At 37.4% G+C, this 27,869-nt stretch overlaps 1 protein-coding gene across 2 annotated transcripts in view; it reads left to right on the top strand.

Annotated features, from left to right (window-relative positions):
* Positions 1-27,869, top strand: part of THSD7A (thrombospondin type 1 domain containing 7A) — a 475,647-nt gene that overhangs the window by 348,473 nt on the left and 99,305 nt on the right. For both annotated transcript variants that reach the window (XM_027540050.1, XM_027540049.1), the window contains exon 7: positions 19,944-20,138. In XM_027540050.1, the coding sequence (XP_027395851.1) occupies positions 19,944-20,138 (195 nt within the window). The remainder of the gene's footprint in view (positions 1-19,943; positions 20,139-27,869) is intronic.

Below are 27,869 nucleotides of genomic sequence, written 5' to 3' on the forward strand. Positions count from 1 at the left end.
CATTTATCCTCATAAGCATTAGGGCCAATGCTCCTTAAAGCTTTGTTGCCTGGTTACTGCATGTGTTCTGAACCTCAGATTATGAAAGTACAATGTAAAATAGCATATGAATGCAGGGTGTTAAAAATATATCAAAAGGTGAGATTATAAATCAGATAAAATTTTATCTGAAAAAGCATTGCTTTGTAAGCCAATTATTTTATATTTTTTTTTTGCTTTTTTTTTTACTCTCCTCCTGAATGTTTTGTTTTTGACAAATTATCAGGCTCCAAGCTTGTAAAAAGAGATGTATCCAAAGGTCGAGTTGCTTATAAAAGCACTACTGAAATGTCAGAAACAGTTACACTGCATAGAAAAACAAACCTCCAAAGAAATTAAGCTTCCATTTGTTAAAAGTTGTGACTTTACTGTGGTTCCATTTTTCAAAGTTATACTGTTTTCAGATTGTAATATGCTACATGGAATTGGTCTAATATAAGGGTAGATTATATTCTGAAAGAAAAAGAAAATGTATTTTGAAAAATGCATTAGTATATAGATTTGTGTAAAATATAAACTCATTTGTTTTACCAGTTTTGAGTCATGCCTATAAGATACTTATGCCTGGAATTTGTTATGTTATGATGGAGAAAATATGAGCTTTGAAGTCCAGGAATATGGGCTTGAAATCCTGCCTCTGCTTTAAATAGCTGATGAATTGGGCAGAGTTGAAAAGCAAAGAAAAAAACTATGATTCTCTTTTTCAAATATTGTAAAATGTGACTAACAAAAATATTTACCTATTGTCATGATGATGATCACTTGCTAGACACTTATGAGGTACTCAGAAATGTTATTTCATCTCCCTTAGTTTAGACTATAATAATCAGTGCAAAGCTATTATAGATTTCTAAACAGAAAAGAAACACGAGAGATTATCTTACCTTGAATGGCAGTGATAGATAGATTTAGATTTAGACTGGGGAGAAATTTAAGGTTCTTGAGCTCAAATGCATAATTTTTTTGTTTCTTTACTTTTTTTCTTTTAAAATTATGATGGAAACACTAGGAATTAAAAGAACAGAACTTGTAAATTGTTGCTTATACTCAAGCCTTTTATTTGTAAAACTTAACAAAGTATTCACTGACCAAGACACAAACACAAACCAATTTGAAAAGATGCTTTAATCTGGCAGTCTGTTTTTAAAAATCAGTATACTTTTTTTGTGTGCAAGCCAGCACACACCAACTGAATATTAGCATCATATTTACTTGATAAAATTGTGTAATATCTTTAGCCTAATCTAGTTATGTTTCAATTTTAGAAAACATTTACTCTTTCCTGTAAGAGCAGAGTTTCCACTAATGTATACCAATGCTTGCTTTTAGATTTTGGATCAAATTATATTACATATATATTGGTATAAATGTGTGTATGTGTTCCTTCAGAGCAGCAATTGTATTTTATTGATTTATGATTAAATAGCCCACCTACACTCCTCAAAGTATCTTATAAACAAAATGATATTACCCCCAAATGTCTTTATTAGGAAACCACTACTATAGAACTTCATTGCTTAGTCTGTTTATAGAAGACGAAGTAAAAAAAAAAGAGCCCACTCCGATTTACTTATATGTCTCCTTAAAATACCTAAATTATCTCTTCAGCTCGGGACTTGAGATGAACAACAACAATAAAAGTTATTTAAGAGAAATTAAGGTGATGCAATGGGCCAGTGTTATATACTTTTAATTAAATAAGTACACATAAATGTTAGTCCCAAATATGACTATGAGAATTTGGTTTGAATTATTAGACCATTCTTCCTTCTATCTGTCCTTCTTCAGAAATAAGTAGACAGAATAGCTCCTGAACACTGATGTATCAGAATCACTTAGGGATTTTCCCCCCAAAATGTATTGAAATGTAATTGACATATAACATTATATAACTTTGAGATGTACAAGATGTTTATTTGATACACTTAATACTGCAGTATGATTACCATCCTAGTGTTAGCATCATGCTAAGTGAAATGTCAGAGAAAGACAAATACAATATGATCTCACTTATATGTAGAATCTGAAAAAGCTGTAATTCCCAAGGGCTTGGGTAAGCAGTAATGAGGAGACATTAGACAAAAAGTATGAACTTCAAGTTACAAGATGCATGAGTTCTGGGGATCTAAGACACAATGTTGTGGTTATAAATAACAACACTATGTCATATATGTGAAAACTGCTAACAGAGTAGATCCTAAATGTTCTCCCCCCACACACACACACACAAATGATAATGTTGTGATGTGATGGTGGTGTCAGGGATCTTCTTAAATGCTTCTGAGATCTTGTGTAGATCCAACTGAGTAGTTGTGTAACGGGACCTGAAGACAAGAATATTTAGAACTGTCACCACTCCCCACCTTCCCCCAGGTTCAGAAAACTGTGGACTAGAGTAATTTTTCTATCTTTTCTCAGATTCTTGTTCTCGTTGGCCTTTAATTTTGACTTATGTTGACTGGTTCCTGAGTTCCATTCTGGCTCATCCTTAAACAACCAACTCTTGCTTTATCAGTACAGATACTAATGTTTTATAGCACTCCCAGGTTTACTTCCTACAAATATTCATTAATCATGGTTTGGCTTTGTTTGATCTTAACAGAAGCTTTCTGTTTCTGTTGTTGAACTCTTTTTCTACCAACTGTAGCTATACATTTTTTTATTATTATTGTTACAAACTCGTGATTGTTTTTAGGTCTGAGATGGTCCTGAGCAACATTTCATAAATGTTTACTCTTGAGGAAATGGGCTGGTAAGTTCCCAGCAATCTGTGATTTTCAGTGTGGAAGTGAACAACTTTTGGATCAATTAATAGGATCACATTTCTCCCATCAGTTCAGTTCAGTTCAGTCGCTTTCAGTTCAGCTCAGTTCAGTTCAGTCACTCAGTCCAGTTCAGTTGCTCAGTCATGTCCGACTCTTTGCGACCCCATGAATCACAGCATGCCAGGCCTCCCTGTCCATCACCAGCTCCCAGAGCCTACCCAAACTCATGTCCATCGAGTCAGTGATGCCATCCAGCCATCTCATCATCCTCTGTCGTCCCCTTCTCCTCCTGCCCCCAATCCCTCCCAGCAACAGGGTCTTTTCCAATGAGTCAACTCTTCGCATGAGGTGGCCAAAGTATGGAGTTTCAGCTTCAGCATCAGTCCTTCCAATGAACACCCAGGGCTGATCTCCTTTAAGATGGACTGGTTGGATCTCCTTGCAGTCCAAGGGACTCTCAAGAGTCTTCTCCAGCACCACAGTTCAAAAGCATCAATTCTTCGGCACTCAGCTTTCTTCACAGTCCAACTCTCACATACATACATGACCACTGGAAAAACCATAGCCTTCAATCGCTTAGTCATGTCCAACTCTGCGACCCCATGGACTGCAGCATGCCAGGCTTCCTGGTCCATCACCAACTCCCAGAGCCTACTCAAACTCAAGTCCATCGCATCAAAGATGCCATCCAACCATCTCATCCTCTGTTGTCCCCTTCTCCCCCCACCTTCAATCTTTCCCAGCATCGGGGTCTTTTCAAATGAGTCAGTTCTTTGGATCAGGTGGCCAAAGTATTGGAGTTTCAGCTTCAGCATCAGTCCTTCCAATGAATACTCAGGATTGATTTCCTTTATTTTTGACTGGTTGGATCTCCTTGCAGTCCAAGAGCCTCTCAAGAGTCTTTTCTAGTACCACAGTTCAAAAACAATTTCCTCTGTCAGCAAAGCTTTATTTTCCCTAGGATTCTTTTCTGTGATTTACTAGCGGATACTCCACTAGAGTTATCCATGTTAAAGAGACAGACTGTGACTTACTCAGCTGTAACTCTGAGCCCACAGAGTTTTCATGGTTCAAACTCTGTTTCTACATCGGGGTTGTCAGAAGGCAAAATGGAAGATCTCGGAAAAATTTAATGGTGATGGTTAATTACTTGAGTTAATTTCTGCGTCAGAGCCTTCCATATAGAACAGTCTCCTATATTTTACTGTTCTCTCTTCCTGATTTCCAATCACTTAGCTTTCATTCCCTGAAAACTGTGTTCAAATTTCAGAATGTCTCCCTTTAAAAACTGTGTGATCTCTGATCACCGATCAATTCTATCAGTGAGCCAAATTTTACACTATATTTATTTCTTATTTATTTTTATTATAGATTACTTTTATTAATTTTTATTGAAGTATAGTTACTTTACTTTGTGTTAGTTTCTTCTGTACAGCAAAGTGTATAAATAACATGTATACATATATCCTGTCTTTTTTGGATTTCCTTCTCTTTTAAGTCACCACAGAGCACTGAGTTCCCTGTGCTATACAGTAGATTCTCATTAGTTGTCTATTTTATACATAGCATCAATACTGTATATATGTCAATCTCAATTTCCCAATTCATCCCACCCACCCACACATCCCCCCGATAGCTCAGTTGATAAAGAATCCGCCTGCTATGCAGGAGACCCAATTTAATTCCCAGGTTGGGGAGATCCGCTGAAGAAGGGATAGGCTAACCACTCCAGTATTCTTGAGCTTCCCTGTGGCTCAGCTGGTAAAGAATCCGCCTGCAGTGTGGGAGACCTAGGTTCGATCCATAGGTTGGGAAGATCCCCTGGAGAAGGGAAAGGCTACCCACTCTGGTATTCTGGCCTGGAGAATCCCAGTCCATTGGGGGATTAGTCCATGGGGAAATAGTCCACGGGGTCACAAAGTGTCGGACATGAATGAGTGACTTTCACTTTCACTTTCACCCATCTGACCTCGGTGTCCATACATTTATTCTCTACATCTCCATTTCTGCTTTGCAAATAAGATCATCTGTACCATTTTTCTAGATTCCACGTATATGTGTTAATGCGCAATATTTATTTTCTGTTTCTGACTTACTTCACTTTGTATGACAATCTCTAGGTCCATCCACATCTCTGCAAATGGCACAGTTTTGTTCCTTTTTATGGGTGAGTAATATTCCATTATATATATATGTATACCTCATACTCTTTATCCATTCATCTGTTGATTGACATTTAGGTTGCTTCCATGTCCTAACTTTTGTAAATAGTGCTGCAGTGAAGACTGGGTTACATGTGTCTTTTGGAATTATTTTCTCTGAGTATATGCCCAGTAGTGGGACTGCTGGGTCATATGGTAGTTCAAAGGACTTCCCTGTTGGTTGAGACAATAATCTGTCCACAATGTGGGAGACCCAGGTTCAATCCCTGGGTTGGGAAGATCCCCTGGAGAAGGGAATGACAACCCACTCCAGTATTCTTGCCTGGAGAATTCCATGGACAGAGAAGCCTGGTGGGTTACAGTCCATGGGGTTACAAAGAGTCGGACATGATTGAGTGACTAACACTTCACATCATGGTAGTTCTATTAGTAGTTTTTTTTTTAAAGAAACCTCCATACTGTTCTCCATAGTGGTTGTATCAATTTACATTCCAACCAGTAGTGCAAGAAGGCTCTCTTTTATCCACACCCTCTACAGCATTTATTGTTTGTAGATTTTTTTAATAGTCACCATTCTGATGGGTGTGAGGTGATACCTCATTGTTGTTTTGATTAGCACGTCTCTAGAAGGAGAAGGCAATGGCACCCCACTCCAGTACTCTTGCCTGGAAAATCCCATGGATGGAGGAGCCTGGTAGGCTGCAGTCCATGATGTCGCTAAGAGTCGGACACGACTGAGCGACTTCACTTTCGCTTTTCACTTTCATGCATTGGAGAAGGAAATGGCAACCCACTCCAGTATTCTTGCCTGGAGAATCGCAGGGATGGGGGAGCCTGGTAGGCTGCCATCTATGGGGTTGCACAGAGTCGGACACGACTGAAGCGACTTAGCAGCAGCAGCAGCAGCAGCAGTGAAGAAAGCTGAGCACTGAAGAATTGATGCTTTTGAACTGTGGTGTTGGAGAAGACTTTTGAGAGTCCCTTGGACTGCAAGGAGATCCAACCAGTCCATTCTAAAGGAGATCAGTCCTGGGTGTTCTTTGGAAGGACTGATGCTAAAGCTGAAACTCCGATACTTTGGCCACCTCATGCGAAGAGTTGACTCATTGGAAAAGACTCTGATGCTGGGAGGGATTGGGGGCAGGAAGAGAAGGGAACAACAGAGGATGAGATGGCTGGATGGCATCACCGACTCGATGGACATGAGTTTGGGTGAACTCCGGGAGTTGGTGATAGACAGGGAGGCCTGGCATGCTGCAATCCATGGGGTCACAAAGAGTTGGACATGACTGAGCGACTGAACTGAACTTAACTGAATGATTAGTAATGTTGAGCATCTTTTCATATGGTTGTTGGCCATCTGTTTATCTTCTATGGAGAAATGTCTAGTTCTTCCACTTTTTTTTGAATTGGCTTATTTGCTTTTTGATATTGAGCTGTGTGAGCTGTTTGTATATTTTGGAGACTAACCCCTTGTCAGTCACTTCATTTGCAAATATTTTCTCCCACTCTATGGGTTATCTTTTCATTTTTATTGATGAACATTTTATGTGATAAATATAGTATCTCTAAATTATTTGTTCTCCTTAATCCTGGCAAGATTTCAAAGTCTAATATAGGTCTACTTAATATTTTTCTGTAATTTTTCCATTACTCCATAGACTCGTTTGTGCATTGTGATCTTATAATAGCTACTTGTAGAGTAACTATAGTTTTTATTTTTGTGAATATAAAAGAGATCCCAAAATGTAAGAGTGCTTAAAGATGGTAAAACAAGAACATTTACAAATTGACATTGTTTTTTAATGTAGTCCTAAATGGCTTCCCTAATGGCTCAGCAGGTAGAGAATCCACCTACAATACAGGAGATGCAGGTTTGATCCCTGGGTCAGGAAGATCCACTGGAGAAGGGCATGCATCCTGCTCCTGTGATCTTGCCAGGAAAATCCCATGGACAGATGAGCCTGGTAGGCCACAGTCCATAGGGTAACAAAAAGTCACACATGACTGAAGCATCTGAGCACATCACATCCAAAGAGTTGATAAAGGCGTGGAGTCATCTTTTTCTGAGTAGTGTGGTCCCCTGAGCCTAATCTTGTTGCAACCATACCCAGAGCATTGCAAATGGATTTGTTGGACAAGGTATGTCAAGTGACGACAGATGGTGGAATGTCTTAAAACACAACAGACAGGAACGCACGCTTGATCTGGAAAACTACAGGGAATCATTAGAGGGTGTAATACAATCACAGCAATGTGGCTGGCTGACTGGTGGATAATTTGCAGGACAGATTGGAAATCTGAAACTCTCTCAGAGAAAGAATGAGAGGTAACCAAGACCTGAAAAAAGGAAAAACAGAAGTTTGAAAAGAATAAAACAAAAGGGAAAGCCACTCCCAGCGCCCTCATCCTCAAAGAGCCTTGCAGAGTTGTAAGAGGGACTAACTGGGATACAACCCGTCAAATGCCTTAGTGGGACAGAGGATGAGTCTGGAGAGATCAACACAGGAGTTGTATTTCATTTCCAAGTACATGGGATTCTATGGAAATGCTTGATATGGAACTGTGCATTCACATAAGCTTTTAAAGTTAATTAAACCAATAGGTGATAATAAATGGGACTGTTCTGTTGATGGTATTGATAATGCTTCAATTGCTTTCATTTAGTAACATAGGTTCTCTCATTTAGTACTGTAAAACAGTTCAGTGTAACTGCATCACTGCACCTCCAAAGAAGGTTTTTTTTTTTCCTTGTCTAGAAGATGCCTGTGAGGCTTAATGACTGAAAGTAGTTGTATGCAGCTGTTTAACGTACAGTTTTTAGAAGTTGCATAGAGAAGGGACTGAAGGAAGATTATAGGATGCCACACGTCTTGGTACTTCTGCTTATCACTGTGATCTAAATATTCTCTAATATAACCTTAGATTTTTAAATTTTTGATTGAGGCCCAGAAGACATTTATAATACAACTCTAGATAATTTTCAGAATATGAGATTTAATATCTAATGGTCATAATTACATAAATTGGCTTTTCCAAAGGTTTCTGTATTTTCCCACAACCTTAGCACTTTAACAAAAAGAAAAATACAAAATTACTGAATGGTGAAGTTTATGATGTGAGTCTAGTGCAATGATATTTTCTAATACCTTTCTGCAAGCCCACTTATAACCAGAATTATGGGGGAGATGATTAAGCATGTTAATGCAAGTGTATTGAAAAACATAGTGTTTTGAATGGAGTAGATCCATTTCCACAAGGGTGCAGGGAGGGATGTTCAACTCCTCCACTGACAGAAGGAGATGAAATAGGCGTAATATTGCTATAATATGTAACTTTTTTCATCTGTGTGCCAGACATTGAGCTAGGCACAATTAAAACATTTTTCTCATTTAATATGTACACCAGCACCATAAACAAGTTTCTCATTTAATATGCATACCAGTACCATAAATATTTTGGCCTTCCCTGGTGGCTCAGTTAGTAAAGAATCTGCCTACAATGCAAGAGACCTGGGTTCAACCCCTGGGTTGGGAGGATTTGGAGAAGGAAATGGCAACCCACTCCACTATTCTTGCCTGGAAAATCCCATGGACAGAGAAGCCTGGCAGGCCACAGTCAATGGGGTCACAAGAGTCGGATACAACTTAATGACTAAACCACCACCACCATAAATATTTAACTTCCATTTTGCAGATTAGGAAACTGAATCTCACAGCAATTAAATAATTTTCCCAAGAACACATAGTAGTTAAGTGATAGAGGCAGTATTTGCACCAGGGCTGTTTCACTTCTAGTTAACTAAAAATGTAAATTTGGAAGAGATGATGTTAACATTATAGATAATTTCAAACTCAAAAACAAGGAGACTGAAGTCACAAGAAAGAGCAAATCAAGAATGAAAATATGAAATTAAAACAAACTGAGGAACTAAGAATGAATTAAGCTTTCTTTCATCTTGAATAATGCCAGAGGTAAAATCATTATTTGATTTGTCTAGAGTTTCCATGAAGTGAAATGTTAGTTGCTCAGTCATGTCCAACTCTTTGCAACCCCATGGATTGTAACCCACTAGGCTCCTCTGTCCATGGAGTTCTCCAGGCAAGATTACTGGAGTGGATAGCCATTCCCTTCTTCAAGCGATCTTCCCGACCCAGAGCTCAAACCTGAGTCTTTTGCATTGCAGGCAGATTCTTTATTATCTGAGCCACAAAGGCTTCAGAGAATTTCTTAGTGCTTTTATAGAGAATTTCTATAGTGCTTTTATAAACATGAGTCAGTTCACCTTTTAGTTACTAAAAATGAGCAAAGCACGGTTTTGTTCAGACAGATGAACAAAGGTATAATTGGAAAGAGCATAAAATGAAGTATTAATTTTAGTTAAGAAATACATTTCACACCTTTATTGCCAAACACATGTACCTTCAGTTTTACCAGTATCATATTTTACATATAGAGAATATGAGTTTAAAAATTCAACATGATAGTTGACGTTCAACAGAGGCAGAAGTCATGGACCTGATAACTGTCTTTACTGTTTACTTATTTTTCTGCCTAACCCAAAGTGAAATCCTTAACTAGAGTTATTCAGAAAGGATGTCAGTGATGTAGTAACAAAGAGTTGTTTGCCTAACACCCTATTCACTAAGTGGGCAATTTGCACTACAAGTGCCCTAAGGTCAATGAAGCAAGAAATGCAAGGTTATGGTTATATTGAGTACTAAATTTTCATCGTTTATTTATAACAAATCATTTTACTTACTACACTTTGTTAGGTTTCTTCTCAAAAATGAAATTAAAGCTTGTACTACTTTTTATTTTGTTTTATAGTTGATTTACAATGTGTTAGTTTCAAGTGTATAGCAAAGTGATTCAATTATACACTCACACACATATGTATATAGACATATACATATATATATATATATATCTCCAGACTTCCCTGGTAGCTAAGCTGGTAAAGAATCCACCTGTAATGAAGGACCCCCTGGTTTGATTCCTGGGTCGGGAAGATCCCCAGGAGGATAATAGGGTACCCATTCCAGTATTCTTGGACTTCCCTGGTAGCTCAGGTGGTAAAGATTCTGCCTGCAATGTGGGAGATCCGGGTTCGATCACTGGGTTAGGAAGATCCCCTGGAGGAGGGCATGGCAACCCATTCCAGCATTCTTGCCTGGAGAATCCCCATGAACAGAGTAGCCTGGCAGGCTACAGTCCATGGGATTGCAAAGAGTTAGACATGACTGAGCTACTAAGCATAGCACAGCATGTACATATATCAATCCTTTTCTTGTGTAGGTTACTGTAGAATACTGAGAAATTTTCTATGTTATACAGTAGGTCTCTATTGATTATCTGTTTTATATATAGTGGTGTGTGTATGTTAATACCAAACTCCTAATTTTTCTTCCCTCTACCTTTCCCTATTGGTAATTGTTACTTTGTTTTTAAAGTCTGTGAGTCTGTTTTGTAAAAAAGTTTATTTGTATCACTTTTTTAGATTCCACATATAAATGATAATATATGACATTTGTCTCTGTGTGTCTGACTTCAGTTAGTATGATAATCTCTAGGTCCATCCATCTTGCTGTAAATGGCAGTATTTCATTCTTTTGACAGCTGAATAATATTCCACTATATATGTACAATATTTTCTTTATCCATTCCTTTGTTGATGGACATTAAGTTTTCTTTCATGTCTTGACTATTGTAAACAGTACTGCCATGAACATGGAGTTGCATGTATCTTTTCAAATTATTATTTTCTCCAGGTATACGCTGAGGAGTAGGATTGTTGGATCATATGGTAATTCTATTTTTAGTTTTTTAAGGAACCCCCACACTATTCTCCATAGTGGTTGTACCAATTTACAGTCCCTCCAACAGTGTAGGAGGGTTCTCTTCTCTCCACACCTTCTCTAGCATTTATTGTTTGTGGACTTTTTGACAATGGCCATTCTGATCAATGTGACCTGGTTTTTTGATTTGCGTTTCTCTAATAAGTGATGTTGAGCATCTTGTGCTTTTTGGCCATCTGTACATTTTCTTTGGGGAAATGTCTATTTAGATCTTCCACCCATTTTTTAATTGGTTTTTTAAAAATATATTGAGTTTCATGAGCTCTTTGTGTAATTTGGAGATTAATCTGTTGTCAGTGGCTTCCTTTGCAACTACTTTCTCCCATTCTATGGGCTATCTTTGTTTTGCTATGGTTTCCTGTGCTGTACAAAAGCTTTTGAGTTTAATGAGGTCCAGTTTATTTATTTTTGTTTTTCATCTACGAATTTGATCCAAAAAGATATTGCTGCAATGTGTGTCAAAGAGTGTTCTATGTTTTTCTTTAAGAGTGTTATAGTATCAGGTCTTACATTTAGGTCTTTAATCCATTGAGTTTATTTTTGTATATGATGTTAGTGTTATAATTTCATTATTTTACCTGTAGCTATACTGTTTTTCCAGCACAAATTATTGAAGAGACTGCCTTTTCTCCATTGTATATTCTTGTTTCCTTTGTCTTAGATTAATTGACCATAGGCGCATGGGTTTATTTCTGGGCTTTCTAACCTATTCAATACAATAGTATTTCTCTTTTTGTGCCATTACCATACTATTTTGATAACTGTAGTGTTGTAATATCATCTGAAGTCAGAGAGCCAGTTCTTCCATCTTTGTTTTTCTCTCTCAAGATCGTCTTGTCTATTCTGGGTTTTTTACATCTCTATAGAAACTTAAAAAAAAAACAAAACAGTTTGTTCTAGTTCAATTAAAAATGTTGTTGGTATTCGATTGGAATTACATTGAATCTGTAGATTTCCTAGGGTAGTATTTTGACAGTATTGATTCTTTCTACCTGAGAACATGATATATCTTTCCATCTGTTTGTGTTATCTATTTGATGATTTCTTTCATCAGCATCTTGTAGTTTTTAGGGTACAAGTTTTTGTCTCCTTAGTAAGTTTATTACTTTTGATGCAGAGGTAAATAGGATTAGTTTCCTTAATTTCTCTTTCTGATCTGTTGTTGATAGTGTATAGAAATGCAACAAATTTCTGCGTATTGATTTTGTATCCTACAATTTTACCAAATTCATTGATAAGCCCTAGTAGTTTTATGGTTAAAGCCTGTATTACTCACTACATCAGAGCCTAGATTTGGAATATGGCTGCTTTCAGGGAAGGAAGACGTTTTTTATCTCAGGGTCACTTGTTTCAGTTTTGCCTGGAATGTGAAAACAGGCTGGAGATAACAAAACAAAGGTGGCAATGAAAACAACAGAGTGTGAACATAAAAGACAAGCTTATTAAGGATGGAAAGAGTTTGAAAAGGATGATGAAAATGGAGGAAAATCCTGAAAAAAATATATAATATGAAGACCCTAATTTGTTTAAAGATATTTAAAAGTCAGTGGTAATATATATATAGTAAGAGTAGGTGAAGCTAAAGATAACATTCTTATGAATTACATATAAATTGGTCAAAATAAAAACTGCACCAAAGTTACACAGTAAGTCAGTTTTTATTCTAGACTGTTAGGCTGGAGAGAAGCTAAAATCAACTATGCAGAAACACAAGGCATTTCTAAGCTCTGGGGTAAGCTAGTGGGAAAACACTGGAGGATGTTAGAGGAGATTGATCAATGGGATGTTTTGAGCACATAGAGTTACTCCTGAGTCTGCAGATGTTTTTGTGTTTGTGTGATTAGACCATCTGTGTTTGCTACTTGGTGCCCAATGAAGAAAATAGGCACCTACCAACCCATAGAGACTGAGAAATCAGGACACTATCTTTGATGTTTCCATGACAGAGATGGTTCCCAACTCTTGAGAAAGACTTTTCCTGGGTTGTAAAACACTGACAAGAGGCTAGGAGAAGATTTACACCGATTTCAAAGGGGCAGAAAGAAAATTTACAATCGAAATTTTTCCAAAATAAATTATCTAGGAGAAGGGAGGTCAAGGGCCCAGAGTCAGGAAGAAAGCTGCCTAAAATTTAGTCAAGCCGAGGGTAATGTTAAGGCTATCTTGGTTACATTCTATTAATAGTAATCTGACAATTGGAAATGTATAATACCAGTGGCTTTTTCAGGAAAACAACAAATGTTCTGGGCTTTCCAATTCATTTTTTTCCCTTGTCCAACAAATATTTACTGCTGCTGCTAAGTCACTTCAGTCGTGTCCAACTCTGTGCGACCCCACAGACAGCAGCCCACCAGGCTCTGCCGTCCCTGGGATTCTCCAGGCAAGGACACTGGAGTGGGTTGCCATTTCCTTCTGCAGTGCATGAAAGTGAAAAGTAAAAGTGGAGTTGCTCAGTTGTGTCTGACTCTTCGTGACCCCATGGACTGCAGCCTACCAGGCTCCTTCGTCCATGGGATTTTCCAGGCAAGAGTACTAGAGTGGGTTGCCATTGCCTTCTCCATATTTACTGCAAAACTCTTTTAAGTCTTAACAATAACTGAAAGAAGGGATCCAGATATAAAGATGTTGAATAAGATAAGATCTCTGGTCAGAAGGTTCTCATAGGCTAATGGGGGTAAATGTGAGTAAACAGATAATTGTAAACAGTTTTAAACAGTGTAATGTCTACAAAACTGTGCGAACAGGATAAAGCGTAACTCCACCTGGACAGTTTAAGAAAGTCAGAGGAGGTTTGTAGAGGAAGGAAATCCAGTCCTAAAGGATGACTTAGCAAGACGTGGGACAATGAGGCATGGAGAACCATGTACACGAAATGACAGAGGAGCAAGAAAGCAGCATGTCAGTTCCTGGAAAAGCAAATGGCTCTCGTGGCGAGAATTCAGGGAAACCACGAGGCAGTGATGGAGAAGGAGGATGTTTTGTTTTCTGCCCTAGTGAGAATTTGGCCTTCAGCTGATAGGTATTGGGAAGACTGTGATGCTCATATTGCATTTTAGAAATACACCCTTGGGGTCAGGATGGGTGATGGGCTGCGGAGGGAATGGCATGCTGCCGGCCACCAGAGGAAAGTGGGCAGTGATCTGGAAGAGAACACAGGGTCAGGCAATACTGAGTACATTGAATAAATCAGACCTGCTACTGAATGCGATCGCAGAGGGAGTGCAGAGATTAAAATTGATTTAGAAACTTCCCTTTGAAGTGGAAGAGATGTGTAGCATCTCTTCAAGAAGGGGAAAGAAAAAGAGTTACATAAGTTATGGGTCTTTTACTTCAATAGGTAGAGAGTGATTCTGAACCTACATATCTTACAGTTGTTTTAAAGTTCAGATAAGATGGTTATTTTAAAATGTTTTCTAGGAGATATAGGCAAATAGGATCCTCCATTCTTTTCCTATCTCAGTTCCCATCTCAATTCTTTATTGCATTTATATTGGTTATCAATATGTAAGTAAGTATATAAATAATAGCTTTCACTTTCACAAGTCCATATGAATTTTTAAGACAATTTCTGAAGAATACATAAGACATCAACAACTCAATAATAATTCCTACGGTGACTCTAGAGTTTGTACATGTCTGGCAAGACGAATCTGATCCCAAAGTTACAATATTAGAGACTTTCTAACTACTGTGATTTAAAAAATATATATATTGACTGTATATCTGGTTTTCCTCTACTTTGATTTCTCCTTTCTACTTACCCTCATCTCAGTTTCATTGCACTGATGAATTCTGATTTTACAATGCCTTCTGGAGGTGTATTGCACAAAGTACTACTGGGACTGTTAAAAATCAACTATAACAATCTCCACATTTCTATGATTAAAAAATAATCAGGATGATGCAAGTGACGTTTATGGAATAGGACAAAATATATTTTCACATTAAAATATAGTTCATTATATTTTAATATCATTAAAAATGTATACATTAAAAATGTATTTAATGTATTAGTGTTGTGTTCTTAGTGACTCAGCTCCTAAACTATAAAAACCTTGACTCTATAAAAACCTTCATAAACCAAGGTTTGTCTTTTATATTACATTTACGCTTCACCACAATGAGTGCAATAAACTTTTAGTATATACTTTTTCCAAGCAAAGAAAAAGTCTTAACTTCTGACCTCAGTTCTCATCGTGTTTTATTTCTCTGGAAATCTTCATGAATTTTTAGTTTAATTACTTCAAGCAGATGTTCAGTTCTCTTATTCTATACTAGGAAACAGCAGAATGAAAGGAGATACTTTAGAAGAGTTAGAGTTTGGTGGTATCTATGAAAATAGATTAAACAAGGGGACATTTGGGAGTTACTTCAAAGATGCAAAATACATGTTTAAATGGATTGAAATGGCAAATTATTAAAAATATTCTTAAGATTATATTTGTGAAGAAAAATGTTAAATGGGAGTCACCAACTTAAATATTTAAATACGTTTTTGAGTTCATAAAAATAAACTCAGGCATTTTCATCTTATTCCTCAACTTCTTGTTATTGGGTTTCACAAACAAGGTTGAACAAAATATGCTTCAGTTAAGGCATCAGAGCAAGACTAAATTGTAATACATAGACAGTGATTCATTCCTTTATTTCTGTGTTATATATTTCATGTAAAATATGCATATTTTTAAGATTTGGTTAAAATGTCTAGAGCTTGATGTGGACTGAGGGGACGAATATGTTATCTAAAAGCAAAGCAGTCCTTCCAAATTTTTCATGTTGGAAATGCCAAAAAATATAGCATATTTAATACAGAAAGGCAAGCATGAGGAGGATTCTAAATGTTGGCATCACATTCAGAATAACAAGAAATTAACCTCAGAAAAGTCTTCCCTGGTGGCTCAGACAGAAGAATCTGCCTGCAATGCTGGAGACCCAGGTTCGATCCCTGGGTCGGGAAGAGCCCCTGGAGAGGGAAATGGCAACCCACTTCAGTATTCTTTCCTGGAGAATCCCGAGGACAGAGGAGGCTGGTGGGCTACAGTCCATAGGGTTGCAAAGAGTCAGGACATGACTGAGCGAGTAGCACTTCACTTCAACTTCAGAAAGATTAAAGGAAAAAAAAAAGAAACAGGTTGTGTTCTGTGCCTGAGTGAGTTGTAGAACTATGTTATTCATCGTAATGATAATCAGATGTGCCTGCCTGGATTTATGGGGATGCACATTCAGATAATCAGAGTCTCAGATGGTTCTATAATGGAGACATATGGTGGTTGAAAGTGTCCTAATAATAGGAGAGTCGATACGGAAAAATGGAATTTCCATTTCTCTCTATGGAAAGAGTATAAATTAACCTGATATTTTATATGTTTATGTTTTATTTACTTCTATATTTTCTCTGTAGTGTCATGTAAAACAGTTTTTATCTCCTTAAAATGTTTATGTATATGTGATCATATGGAAATGTTAATTGGACTTATTGTAGTGACTGTATATACCTAAAATTAATGTAGCGTTATATGTCAATTATACCTAAAAAAAAAAAAAAAAAAGATTGTTGTCACAATTAGCTGGGATGATGTGTATAATATTCATGGCACAGTGCCTGACCAAGGATGGGCAATCAGTAACTATTCATTGAATGACTGTTTTCACCCAGATATAAAGAGAGGATTAAAAAGGTGTCCCACAGAGAAATGAATGATGTTAGGTATGAAATCCAGATGAATTTGTTTATATGGTTCTCTTTCACAAGGCAATTTGGTTCTAATCAAACCACAAGAGAATAAGGGCAGAAAAATCTTAAAGCAATCCTTTTTAAATTTTACCTGCATACAGATCACCCAGGGATCATTTGAACATGCAAGTCACAATTTATGGGTGGGAACTGAAGAGACTGCATTTCTAGCAAACTCCAGATTGTGCATATGCCAGCGGCTGTCCTCTGAATATACCTTAGCACAGTCCTCAAGCAGTGGAGTACGTGGCCATTGAAGAAATACTGTGCTTAAACCCATATTTGTCCAGTCCAACCTTCTGTTCCCTAGAACAGTAACTTCAGGTCAATTAGTTTATCTGTTTACATAGCACAAGATTATTTCATGTCCACTAGGTTCCTGGTGCTCTTTGGGTTCTAAGTATAAAATAATGAGCAAGGCAGATAAGAATCATGCCCTTATCAAGCTCATACTCTAGTAACAGGATTAGATACTAGACATGTAAATAATTCACTACAGTAGTTTCTAGTGAAACTAGAAAATGAAGCTTTAAATTATTAGACTTGCTCACTAGTGAGTAAGACTCACTAAAATGAAAATAAAATGAAGCTACTATGAAATTGTATCTGGTCAGTCCCTGATAGCTCAATTGGTAAAGAACCCTCCTGCAGTGCAGGAGACCCCAGTTCAATTCTTGGGTTGGGAAGATCCCCTGGAGAAGGGAAAGGCTACTCACTCCAGTATTCTGGCCTGGAGAATTCCATGGACTGTATTCCATGGGGACACAAAGAGTAGGACACAACTGAGTGACTTTCACTTTCAAGGCTCCCCTCGCAGGGAGACAACTGAAACCTGCATGGTGAGAAGCAGTCTACTGTGTGAGGATCTGAAAAATTGATGAAAAGTGAAGAGCAACAGTGAGGCAACAAAGAGATTGGTCTGTAGAAGGAAAGGGGAAAAGCCACTGTGGCTAGGACATAATACTGGTATTTGGATGCAAGACCGCGATGGGCAATCGGGAGCCATTAGGGGCAAACAGGGAAGGTCACATGTGACAAAGCTCAGGGGGCAAGGGAGTAGTAAACTAAATGCTGAAATCCTGGAGGTCAGATCCAAAGTGGATCTTTTGAGCTCCACAGAGGGTTAAGGAGACTCTAGAAGGAATGTAACTACAGGAAAATATACTAATACATAACTAAACCAAAAATGAGGAGTGAAAAAGAGCTAACATAAGATGTGGAACAGAAGTTAAAAAAATTCAGAAAGCAAAAAAGGTTAAAATTGTATATCTCTTAGGTTTATACTATGAAAGAAAGTGAAGTCAAAGTGTTAGTTACTCAGTTGTATCCAATTCTTTGCGACCCCGTAGTCTGTAGCCCACTAGGCTCCTCTGCCCGTGGGATTTCCCAGGCAAGAATACTGGAGTGGGTTGCTGTTTCCTTCTCCAGGGGATCTTCCCAACCCAGAGATCAAACCTGGGTCTTCTGCATTGTAGGCAAATTCTTTACTGCTTGAGCCACCAGGGAACTCAGATTTATGCTATATGCAACAGAAATGTATTATGTCATCCAAAGTAATGTAATAACACATGGGTAGCAGTCTCTCTTCAAATGCTACAGAATGAATTAAATTTTTCTGAGTAGAAATGATTAGGTAACTATTATAGAAAACAAAACTGTAGCCCCAAACTTGCCTTACATTTTACAGACTATTGGAAACGAAAGTGGATGAAAGTAGATGAAACAATAAAAGATAGCAATAAAGGAAATAAAACATATGCAACTCACTCTTTGCACTAACAAAAAAGTCTAGAAACACAAGAGTCATCATTGTTATTTAAATTATAAAATATTACATGCCTTGTTTTATAATGATTTTTGTACTCTATCATATAAGCTATCATGTCATTTTTTGGGATATAAGCCAAACTCAAAAGAGATCTCACAGGTCAGAGTAACTAAAGGAGAATGAATGATGTAATGATGACTCACCTCCATTTTAGTGAGTCTTACTAGTGAGCAAGTCTAATAATTTAAAGCCTTGCAAACTAGTGATTGTTAACATGTAAGTGCATTATAATTGATTTTTTATTTTGCCTGATGATTTAAAGCCCTACAAACTAGTAGCTATTTAATATGTTAGAGCATTTCCAATTGACTTCTGATTTTTTGTCTTGTTTTTAAAATACATGAATAAACAATTGTCCATTAAAATGATCCTCCTAACCCTCCATCAGTGACAAAGCAGAGTTTTGTCAATGAACAAAAGCAAGATTAGTCACCTTTTCTCATCTGAATGCATAATGCCTTAAAGCACACATTTCTGATACACCCATCCAGAATTATGGATATAGTCTGTAGAAAAATAGCGGATTAATTTTGCTTGTTTGTATTTGTTTTACTCTGTTTGAATGACCTCATTAGCTCCTATGCTTACCAGCTATGCAACAGAGTTCAGACTTTTTTCATACTGTATTTTGATCACTTATTTGTATTTATTTTAGGTTTCTTTGGCATTTATTAACAGCAACAATATTTTCTTTCTCATTGGTCTTTTGTATATCTCACTTCATTCACTCAAAAAACACCAAATAAGTGCCAGACTCTAGGGCTTTGGGGTAACAGGAAAAGTGAAGTGAGATGAAGCTAGAAAAGGAAGCAAGAGCCATGGGGTTTGAAGTCTCATAAACTTTTGAGAAACCTAGCCTTTATCTTAAGAGCAGAAGGAAACTGAAGAGCTTTCAGCACTGGAGTGACAACATCTTGCTTCTGCTATTTGCATACCTTGTTTTTTTTTTCCCCCTTTCAAAATGGGATCGCTATAGCCAGTGGTTTTATAATACTGTCCCACTATTTATGCTTCCTGTCTGTTTCCAGCTAACAAAGTCATTTTTAAATGAAAGAAAAAGGTTGCCAGTTGTACAAAAGTAAATTTCCTAGGAGACACAAGAGTTTACAAATAGCGACTGTGAGTTGGTTTCATGAAAACAAATAGTACATCCTATGAATAGAATCATTATTTGTGAATGATGGCTCATCTCCAACAATTAAATAAAGGGAATAGACGTAGTTCACTGATGTTCTTTATTGCAGAGATTAGTATCTATAAACATCATTTCCTGGGCAGGTATTACAGCATAAAATACTTGAAGCAATGTGTTTGATCTACACACCTAAGCGCTGATAATAAAAAAGCCTCATTTGGGGATCTATCTGTTTATTCATTCCTGGTATTCTTTTAACATCTGGCTGTAGTAGACAGTGACTCTTTTTTTGTTGTTGTTGTTGGCTTTTAACAGAGAACAAAAGGAAAGTAAGCTAATTTATTCTGGTGCCCGTCTGGTTTCAGTTGCTCATTTTACATTATTTTAAAATGATGGACTGTTGGTGATGATGTCTTTCCCAGGAGAAGAAGTTGACAGACAGCTGTGCAGAGATGCCATCTTCCCCATCCCGGTTGCCTGCGATGTGCCCTGTCCCAGGGACTGTGTGCTCAGCATGTGGTCAGCGTGGTCCTCCTGCTCTCACACCTGCTCAGGAAAAACCACAGAAGGAAAACAGACACGAGCGCGGTCCATCCTGGCCTATGCAGGAGAGGAAGGTAAGGTTTCCAGCTTGAGAAGGGACTCAGATCTCTTCCAGAAGCTGCTGTGCCTTTCGTTGTGTGTACAGCCTGGATACAGTGATAGTTCCACAAAAATCAGCTTCCTGAAACCCAGCAAACCAAGGAGATTTAATATCTGTTGACATATTAGGCTATCGCAGAGTCGGACACGACTGAAGCGACTTAGCAGCAGCAGCAGCAGCTTGCTGCTCTTCCTTAATATTAACCTTGAACATAGATCTTTAGTAAAAGAGAAAAGACTTTGAAAAATGAATTCACTTTTCCTTTCCTCCCTCCTAATAACTCAGGTTCTTTCTACTTCAAAGTGTTAAACTTGTGGAGAAATCTGAAAATGACTCCTTAAATTCCAAATGACGGGTTTCATTGTTTTCTCTCATTTCAGTAGTCAGTTTTTCCCAGTGAAATCCTATTCTACCATCTCATAAGTACTAAACTTTATTTAAAATCACCACCACCATGATTATTGCTTGACTGAAAATGACATGGATTTTCTACCATTCAGGTTTCTGAACATAGGCTCTGAGTTTCATATGTAGATTGTGTTCACTTTTAAAATATGTTGCTCCTAAATCACTTCATGCTATTGGGTGAATAAAGCACAAGTTTCTCATATATTCATACCATGCAAGCTCCATTGTCAAGAAATACAAGGCTCTTGGTAATTGTCTCTCAAGTTTGTATCTGAATGCTAATTTGGCCTCTGTGACTGGGTGATATAATGTCATACTTAATCTTGTCATTCTGGAAAATAACACAGGAGTAAGGAAAACACAGAAATAAGTCAAGTTCTGTCACGTGCCACATGTTCTGTCTCAGGAATATAGGCATATGTTATTTAAATATGATCAGGCTGAATGACTATCTTCATTCACATTTAACACTAGTTAATGATTTCTATTTGTAGTAAGCACATGTTTCTTTATGTGCACATGTTTCTTTCTATACCCCCAGTTAATAATCAATTTTAGAAGAGTTTTCACATTGCTTATTTCATTTTCCTGTTTATGAAACATTTTAGTGATAGAAATCTGCTAGTGTTCTTTTTTAATCAAATTTTCTTTCTTTGTATGTTATTCTGTGCAAAAATACAAGGCCAAAAATATGTTGGCCTTAAGGCACAGGAGAAAATGTAACATATTTTTTTTTAATTTTATTTTATTTAACTTTAACTATAGACTTAAATCCCAGGAGAGAAAGGAGAATGCGGTCCAGTGGGTTGGGTCCCTTTGTTTTTCGGGAATCAAGGCTTGTGGGGGGAATGTTCACACCCCCCTCAACATCTCCAAGGAGCCAGGACGTAGCAAACTCATGTTTACATATTAATTTATCCATGCTAAATTTTGTATTGGTTTTGCCATGTATCAAAATGAATCTGCCACAGGTATACATGTGTTCCCCATCCTGAACCCTCCTCCCTCCTCCCTCCTCCCTCCCCATACCATCCCTCTGGGTCGTCCCAGTGCACCAGCCCCAAGCATCCAGTATCGTGCATCGAACCTGGACTGGCAACTCATTTCATATATAATATTATACATATTTCAATGCCATTCTCCCAAATCATCCCACCCACAGTCTTTTGGACTCTGTGGGAGAAAATGTAACATATTTAAAATAGTCAACCTATGATAAAATTTAGAATTTTTTAAGTGTCCAAACACTTTTTTCTCGTCACCTCAATATAAGTGTAATTTTTTGCTACCAAAATAAGAATGTATCTGTGGAACCTAATAGAAAAAATAGAACCTTTCCAAGAAAAAATTATATTCCTTATGTTGTCAAACAATAACTCTAACCTTGTAGAGATTATATTCAGACTTCACACTCTATCAGCTCAAATTATGTCTTGGGCTTCATTAAAATTAGATCTGTGGTCACCCCGCTTCCTATAAATCCATTATACTCTGCAGACACTTGCTGTGTGACTAGTAATGAGTGACTTTTCGCCTTATGAGTCACATGGCTGAGATTTTGCCATGCTTGCAGAACTCACCAGATCATTATTTCCGTAGACGTGATGCTTCACACTGAAAGGTCATGAAATGCTTTAAAGGCAGGAATTTATGATTGCTCTTTGGTATGTATCATCTGCTTAGTTTGAAAGGATGGGACTTGGATAATTTTTAATGAAGGCTAACAGCTGCATCATAAGAAACACATGCTGGAGAATTATAAATGTGAAAATAATTAATCATAAAGGTGAGGTGAAAGTTGCTCAGTTGTGTCCGACTCCTTGAGACCCCGTGAACTATACAGTCCATGAAATTCTCCAGACCAGAATACTGGAGAGGTAGCCTTTCTCTTCTCCAGGGGATCTCCCCAACCCAGGGATCCAACCCAGGGATCCCACATTGCAGGTGGATTCTTTACCAGCTGAGCTACAAGGGAAGCCCGTGAACTCAAAACATTATTTTAAGTGGAAACTGTAGAGGAGATTCAGTCAATGGGGAATCTGCTGTTATTTGTCTCTGTTAATAACAGCTACAGAAACTGGTATCATTATGTGAAATATTTAATGAAGAATTTGTCCTTCAAAGACAATTTAATACCTGTTATTTGCTTGACACTGAAACACATTTTCTTTCCTTCAAAATAAGACTTTTCTAATTCTGAAGCTATTTTTTAAATGATTTAGAAACTAATTTGCAGGAAGTTTTAAAATACGTTTCCCTGCCAATTAGATAACCTTTTTATAATTCTGCACAAAAGCTATTTTTTCTATTATTCCCCAAGAATTAATACTTGTATGTGTCATGTGTGCATGTATCTAAGTCGCTTCAGTTGTTTCTGACTCTGCAACACTGTGGACCGTAGTCCGCCAGGCAAGAATACTGGCGTGGGTTGCCATACCCGCCCCCAAGAGATCTTCCCAACCCAAGAATCGAACATCTCCATCATTAACAGATGGGTTCTTTACCCCTGGCGCTATCTGGGAAGCCTGATCTTCTTAATTATCTGTGGATCAGAATATTACTGTGATAACCTTAAGGGTAAAGATCACATTAATAAAATTATATATTGATTGTTTAGACATGAAATTAAATGATTTTCTGGTGAAATAACTTACAGGACAAGTCCACATGCAAAGCATTTATGTGGATTTACAAAATAAATGCTGTAACCTATTCATTTGTACTTTTATCTCAGTAAAACTGTCACCATTATACATTATACTGGAGATTATATAACCTCTGTATTGATGAAGTCAAAGTTGTACTGCAGTAAGCCCATAAATTCAGTAACTTAATAGAACAATTATTTTTCCCTCTTGGGAATTTTGCTACAGTGACACTCAACTCTCCATGACAGTCTGTCCTCCATGAAATGTCTCAGCATATTGCACCTCCGTATGAAAGCCTACCTCACAATCTTCATGCCAGAGGAAGAAGGTAGCTGGGGACTCGTATCTGTTTTAAGAGAGTCAGCAATTAAATTCTTTCATCTAGAGTGATTTATATCATTTCAATTGACATTTCATTATCAAAGCAGGTCATATAATCATGACTTGAATTTGAACCTAATTTCAGCGGGGGCAGAGGAAATACATTCCTACTGTGTGCTGGAAAGAAAGGAGTGCTGGCTACTGATCTTATCCCTGGTTTATCAGTCTTCTTTTGTATGTGTCTATGTATCTACCTCTATGTCTGTGTATTTATATCCATGTGTGTATATATAAATGTGTGAGATAGAGGGGTATTCCATATGACCCCAATGAACTAGACACACTTTGCATTGTTAAAATGTTATGACTCATTATTTTTTTACTCCTATTAAAAGAATGGTAAAATAATAGAATAGCACTTTCCTTTACCTCATGCTATACTTTCTTTTCCCTTTCCTTCCTGTCCTTTCTAGGCTCTTTAGCTCCCTTCATGAACAGTTTTATCTGCAAAGTTATTAAGTGGAGCCAAACAATTGAGCATCTGTGCCAGCAGGTGGGCAGGAGAGGGGGTCTGTAGTCATCCAGGGTGGGTTGTCAGAGCCCAACCTGAGTGAGATGGGCATCCCCAGTGAGAAAAGGGTGGCCTGACCTGAAATGTCAGAGACGCTGAGAAGTCTAAAGGGAGGGGCACATGGATTGCACAAGAGAGTAAAAGCAGCGACCCAACACAGGATGCCAGGGCACAAGCAGGATGAAGAGGGAATCTCAGCACTGAGGAAACCAACCCAGTGGGAGGTGTCGGAGCCAAGCAGTGTTGAGGAGGGTTTCAGTAATGTGGAGTGGTTGAATGCAGGGTGTCAGAGTATGAGCAGAGCGATGAAGATGGCCCATGGTAGAGCAGTGAGGATGGCAGTGGGAGATTGGTGAGGGGGGTTGGTTGACCAAATAGGTACATGTATTAAACATAGTTGGGTTTCTTATTGCTAAAGAAGGGAGTTTTGAATATGTTAAGAAAGAAAACTAGAGTAAACCTTGTTGTATTATATTGGAATTTGAAGTTATCAGTGTGAATTCATGGTGTTCAATTTGTAAACCTAGACATGAAAGTGAAAGTGTAGTCACTCAGTTCTGTCCAACTCTTTGCAACCCCATGGACTATACAGTCCATGGAATTCTCCAGGCCAGAATACTAGAGTGGGTAGCCTTTCCCTTCTCCAGGAGATCTTCCCAACTCAGGGATCAAACCCAGGTCTCCCGCATTGCAGGCGGATTCTTTACCATCTGAGCCACCAGGGAAGCCCAAGAATGCTGGAGTGAGTAGCCTTCTCCAGGGGATCTTCCCAACCCAGAAATTGAACCGGGGTCTCCTACATTGCAGGAGAATTCTTTACCAATAGAGCTATCAGGGAAGTCCTAGACATAGAAATACATAAATGCATAAAATTCAAATATAAGTATGATATTCATATTATAGACATATACATGTGTTAACTCTGTTCACTGAAATGACATAAGAGCAGTGGGACCCTATTAGCAGTCAGTGTGTTTAGCACTGAGATCTTGGTGTCTAATACCATTCTCCGATGAAAGGAGCCAGGGCTTCTTGGAGAAATAGCTGATTCTAGGGCTGGAATAGCAAAAGTACAAGATGTGCCTGGAGGATCTTGTGCCAGAAAGAAAAGGAGAGGAAAATATTTCAAAAGGTCACACTATTGTATATATAAAATAGATAACTAATAAGCACCCACCATATAGCATAGAGAACTCTACTCAGTATTCTGTAATAACCTATATGTGAAAAGAATCTGAAAAAAAAGTGGATATACACACATATATACATAACTGAATCACTTTGCTTTATACCGGAAGCTAACACAACATTGTAAACTAACTCTACTCCAATATAAAATCAAAGTGAAATTAAAAAAAGGTCAGGGAAGCTAGCTTGAAGAGTCTCCCACTGGCCACATACAGGAGCAATGTGAATGCAAATTAACAATAATAGCTATTTATATACATTAACTAAGGAAACCATGAATCCATACTTGATATAAATAAATTAATTGGAAGTCTGATGAAGAGCATTATATTTACAGTCTTAAGTATCCTTCTAATGAAGAAGTTTGACAGACACTGTTATTTCAGTAATCAAAGTTTACATCATCAGTCATGGGGCAAATACAAAGGATGTGTTCCTGGTGTGGTACAAGGAGAGCATGATGTCATGTCTGTACCATCCCTGTCAAAGATGCATATTGTAGAATCTGAACATGAGGGAACATCTGACAAATCCTACCTGGAAGATATTCTGCAAAATAACTAGCCCCTAATCTTCAAAAGTGTCTAAGTTATGAAAATTAAGGAAAGATTGAGAAAGATTGAAGGAAACTAGCCAGACATAAGCTCTAAATGCAACAGTTGATTCTGAACCAAGTCCTTTTATTACAAAAAATGTTCTGAGATAATTGGCAAGTTTAAATGGGTCTGAGGATTGGATGGAAATAATGCATCAGAATTAATTGCCTAATCCTGAATATTGCATATGCTTATGTATAGGAAAATGCCCTTGATTGCAGGAAATAATACTGAAGTATTTTGGGTAATGGGGCATCATTTCAATAACTTCTTCCATATGATCGAGGGGAAAAAATTATTGGTAACATTTTAAATATCCCTATAGTTTTGGGGTTAATTCAAAATTAAACATAAAAAATAATAGAATAAAAATAATTTGAATACAATTGCTTTTCATATAATCTTGGAGTAACATTATGTAACCTATTATTTTGTGTATTGGCAGTAAACAAAAATGTCATAAAATGCCTCTTACTGAAATATTGTCATTTGGAAACCAAATCACAAATGGCATAACTGAAGATAGTTAATATAAAAATATTTCTTTTCAACTTGAAAATAAAAGTGTGTGTATGTGTCTTGTTTCAAAAGTCTTGAAGCCTTTTGGTTAAATAAGATTAATAATTTGCTTTTAGATTTGTTTGATACTTTGATGTAAAAATCTTCTTTGTATCATGTGAAAATACAGGATGGGTCCCAAGAGCTACTTTAGAATTATTTCAGGAATTCTAAAAGAATTCAATCCTTTAACACTTAAGTTTGACATGTTTTTGATATAAACAGTAGTATATTGAATTTTTTAAAAAATTAAAAATTGATGTTGTAATTATGACCTTCTCCATTTTTTAATTCATGTTGCAGGTTCTTAACAAACTTGGTTAAAGGGAAAAATGATTTTCAAAGTGTTTTCCACTAAGTATAACAACTTCTGTTCTCATTATAGTCAATTATCTTTAAAAAGCAAGATATAAGAGAATATTTATTCTTGCAGAGTTCAGAGTGACCTGATATTATAACTTCAGCCAAGTGTTAGTGTGTCTTTACACCTTCTTTGTACTTGCAGAAAATAGATGCAAATTGAAATAAAATTATGCCAATTTTTCCTCAAATAATTAGTAGTCCTCAGAAGTTTTACTTTGCAGTATAAAACATTGAGAGGATAAATATTTCTGTTTTACCTTGTTTCATTTTTGCAGTGGAATGATTTTAGTTTTGAAAACCAGGAAGTACTTCTATTTCCTATAGAGGAATTTGAAGAGATCAGGATCTATTTTGAGCGTACATACACACATAACTCTGACTTCTAAGTAAATACTGCCGCTTCCCCATCTTCCTGAACTGACTGAAAGAGCAGTTCTGCTTCCGTCTGTTCCTACATGACCACCACTTCGGTCTGTTCCTACAGTCCTACAGGACTTATACAGACTCTACTGTGGGGTATCTTTTGTCCCTTACTACAAGGGGGAAAAAATGGAGGGGGTGGTGGTGGCCGCCCCAGCGTCTCTTGAGGTTCTCGCACTTCCAGTTAGATTCCCTGAAATCATGCCATTGCCTTTCACCCACCAGTAATCTGCTGTCAAAGGTATTAGGGCTGCAGTAGCAGGCAAAGTTACAAGTATCTTAAAATTGTAATTCACAGTACAGTGTAACAGCCTCTTCTTACCCTGAGCCTCCTCCACTTTTTTATCCTTATCCTCAGTTACTTCCCTGTGTGAACTCTGCACTCCAGTTGACTGCATCAATATTGCTAATTCCCAGGGTCATACCTGCCTAAGTGCTTCAGCTTTTATTTAGTTTCTCTTCTGCTTAAATTAAATTTTCTCTTCCTTGTCTCCCTTCCCAGAGCTCTGCTTATCGAACTCCTATTTCTTCAAAAGTCATCTCAATGCCTCATCTCAACAACCTTAGTCATTTTTAGTATCCCCCAAACTAATGTAATTTTAAACTTTTGAATCCCAATTATACTAAATACC

The sequence above is a fragment of the Bos indicus x Bos taurus genome, chromosome 4, assembly GCF_003369695.1.
Source record: "Bos indicus x Bos taurus breed Angus x Brahman F1 hybrid chromosome 4, Bos_hybrid_MaternalHap_v2.0, whole genome shotgun sequence".
Classification (NCBI taxonomy): domain Eukaryota; kingdom Metazoa; phylum Chordata; class Mammalia; order Artiodactyla; family Bovidae; genus Bos; species Bos indicus x Bos taurus.